Source organism: Etheostoma spectabile, unplaced genomic scaffold, assembly GCF_008692095.1.
Source record: "Etheostoma spectabile isolate EspeVRDwgs_2016 unplaced genomic scaffold, UIUC_Espe_1.0 scaffold172, whole genome shotgun sequence".
Lineage (NCBI taxonomy): Eukaryota > Metazoa > Chordata > Actinopteri > Perciformes > Percidae > Etheostoma > Etheostoma spectabile.
Window position 1 is genome coordinate 125874 of NW_022605573.1, and position 1418 is coordinate 127291.

General features: G+C 46.1%; 1 protein-coding gene across 1 annotated transcript in view; it reads right to left on the minus strand.

Moving 5' to 3' along the window:
* LOC116685732 (scavenger receptor cysteine-rich type 1 protein M130-like) overlaps positions 1–550 on the minus strand; it is a 2194-nt gene extending 1644 nt beyond the window's left edge. The window contains exon 1 of the mRNA XM_032510643.1: positions 361–550. Within this exon, the coding sequence (XP_032366534.1) occupies positions 361–550 (190 nt within the window). The remainder of the gene's footprint in view (positions 1–360) is intronic.
* Between the last annotated feature and the right edge of the window lie 868 nt (positions 551–1418).

Sequence of the window (1418 nt, forward strand, 5' to 3'; positions counted from 1 at the left end):
AGCAGGACCATGGCAGCAGCTTCAACCACGATCCAAGTGCCATCACAATCCAAGGAAATCTGCGAGGAGAGACAGCACAAGGGCTCCGGGCAAGAAGGAAGGAAAGAAGGTAGGTAGGTATTGTCCAACACTTGATTCTAAATGCATGCATGTAGAATGAAGTGTTTGACACTAATTCAAATTGTCATAACACAAACTTCTTAAACTGTTTTAACTTTGTATTAAAAAGTCATAATTTACCGAATGACAGTCAACATTCATAAAGATTTGTTCATGTTCATGACCGGTTTCATCTCAGTCTTTTGCACACTTTAAATAAAGTGGTACCGTTAATTCAAAGCTACAGCTCCTTCTCTCTACCTGAGCAGGTGAGTCCGCAGCTTACCAGAAGAGCAGTGTTTCTATCTGAGCTGTCACAGTCCAGCAGGCAGGACTCATGGCCTCTACACTGGAACTTTTGGTCACACATGGAGCCTCCATGACTCCATAGAGCGCCCCTGGAGGACTGAAGGAGCCCACAGCCAAGCCCCCTGCAGACCACCTCTTGCATCCTGGAAGGTAAAAGTCTTCTTCACACACTGAGGACCAGGACTGGGTAGACTGGGTAGACTGGGTAGACTGGTTAGACTTTATCTCCAGTCTGCCTGAACACAGACTAGTCCCACTCACCAGCCTGACAGAGCCTGGAGAACAGAGAGAGAGAATGTAGTGTATAAATGTATTGAACAGCAAAATAACAGTAACACATTATGGCGCTACCAGTTGCGTGGTTTTGTTATCCTTGCTATAGGAAACCACCAAATCTCCGGCTTTGGACACTTTTTTTAACTCATAGCGTTCTGGGTACTCCTGCAAAAATGAGCACAGAGGGGAGAATTATGAGGCGCTCAGCAACGCAAAAGCACAGAGCAAAACGCTTCACTTTTCTTGAAAAAAGGCTGATAAACTGTCTGTCTAATCGGGGCCTTAGGTCGCCCAACCAAAAAACATGAAATGTCCAACGTATCAGTCCCCTCATGAACCATACAGCTGTAGGTAACGCATACACTGCTGCTGTATCAAAGCGCTGTGGACTGCTTAGGGAAGACAGCGCTTTCATATTCGTACTGAACAGACAAATCTGATTCAGATAACGTAAAGGTCCCATGGCATGAAAATTTCACTTTATGAGTTCTTAACATTGAGTTCCCCCAGCCTGCTTATGGTCCCTCAGTGTCTAGAAATGGTGACAGGTGTAAACCGAGCCCTGGGTATCCTGCTCTGCCATTGAGAAAATGAAAGCTCAGATGGGTTGATCTGGAACCTCCCCTTATGAGGTCATAAGTTGCAAGGTTACCTCTGTTTTATCTGCTTTGCCTGCCCAGAGAATTTGGCCCACCCATGCACAGTAGCGTTGGTCAAGGACACACCCACGAGCC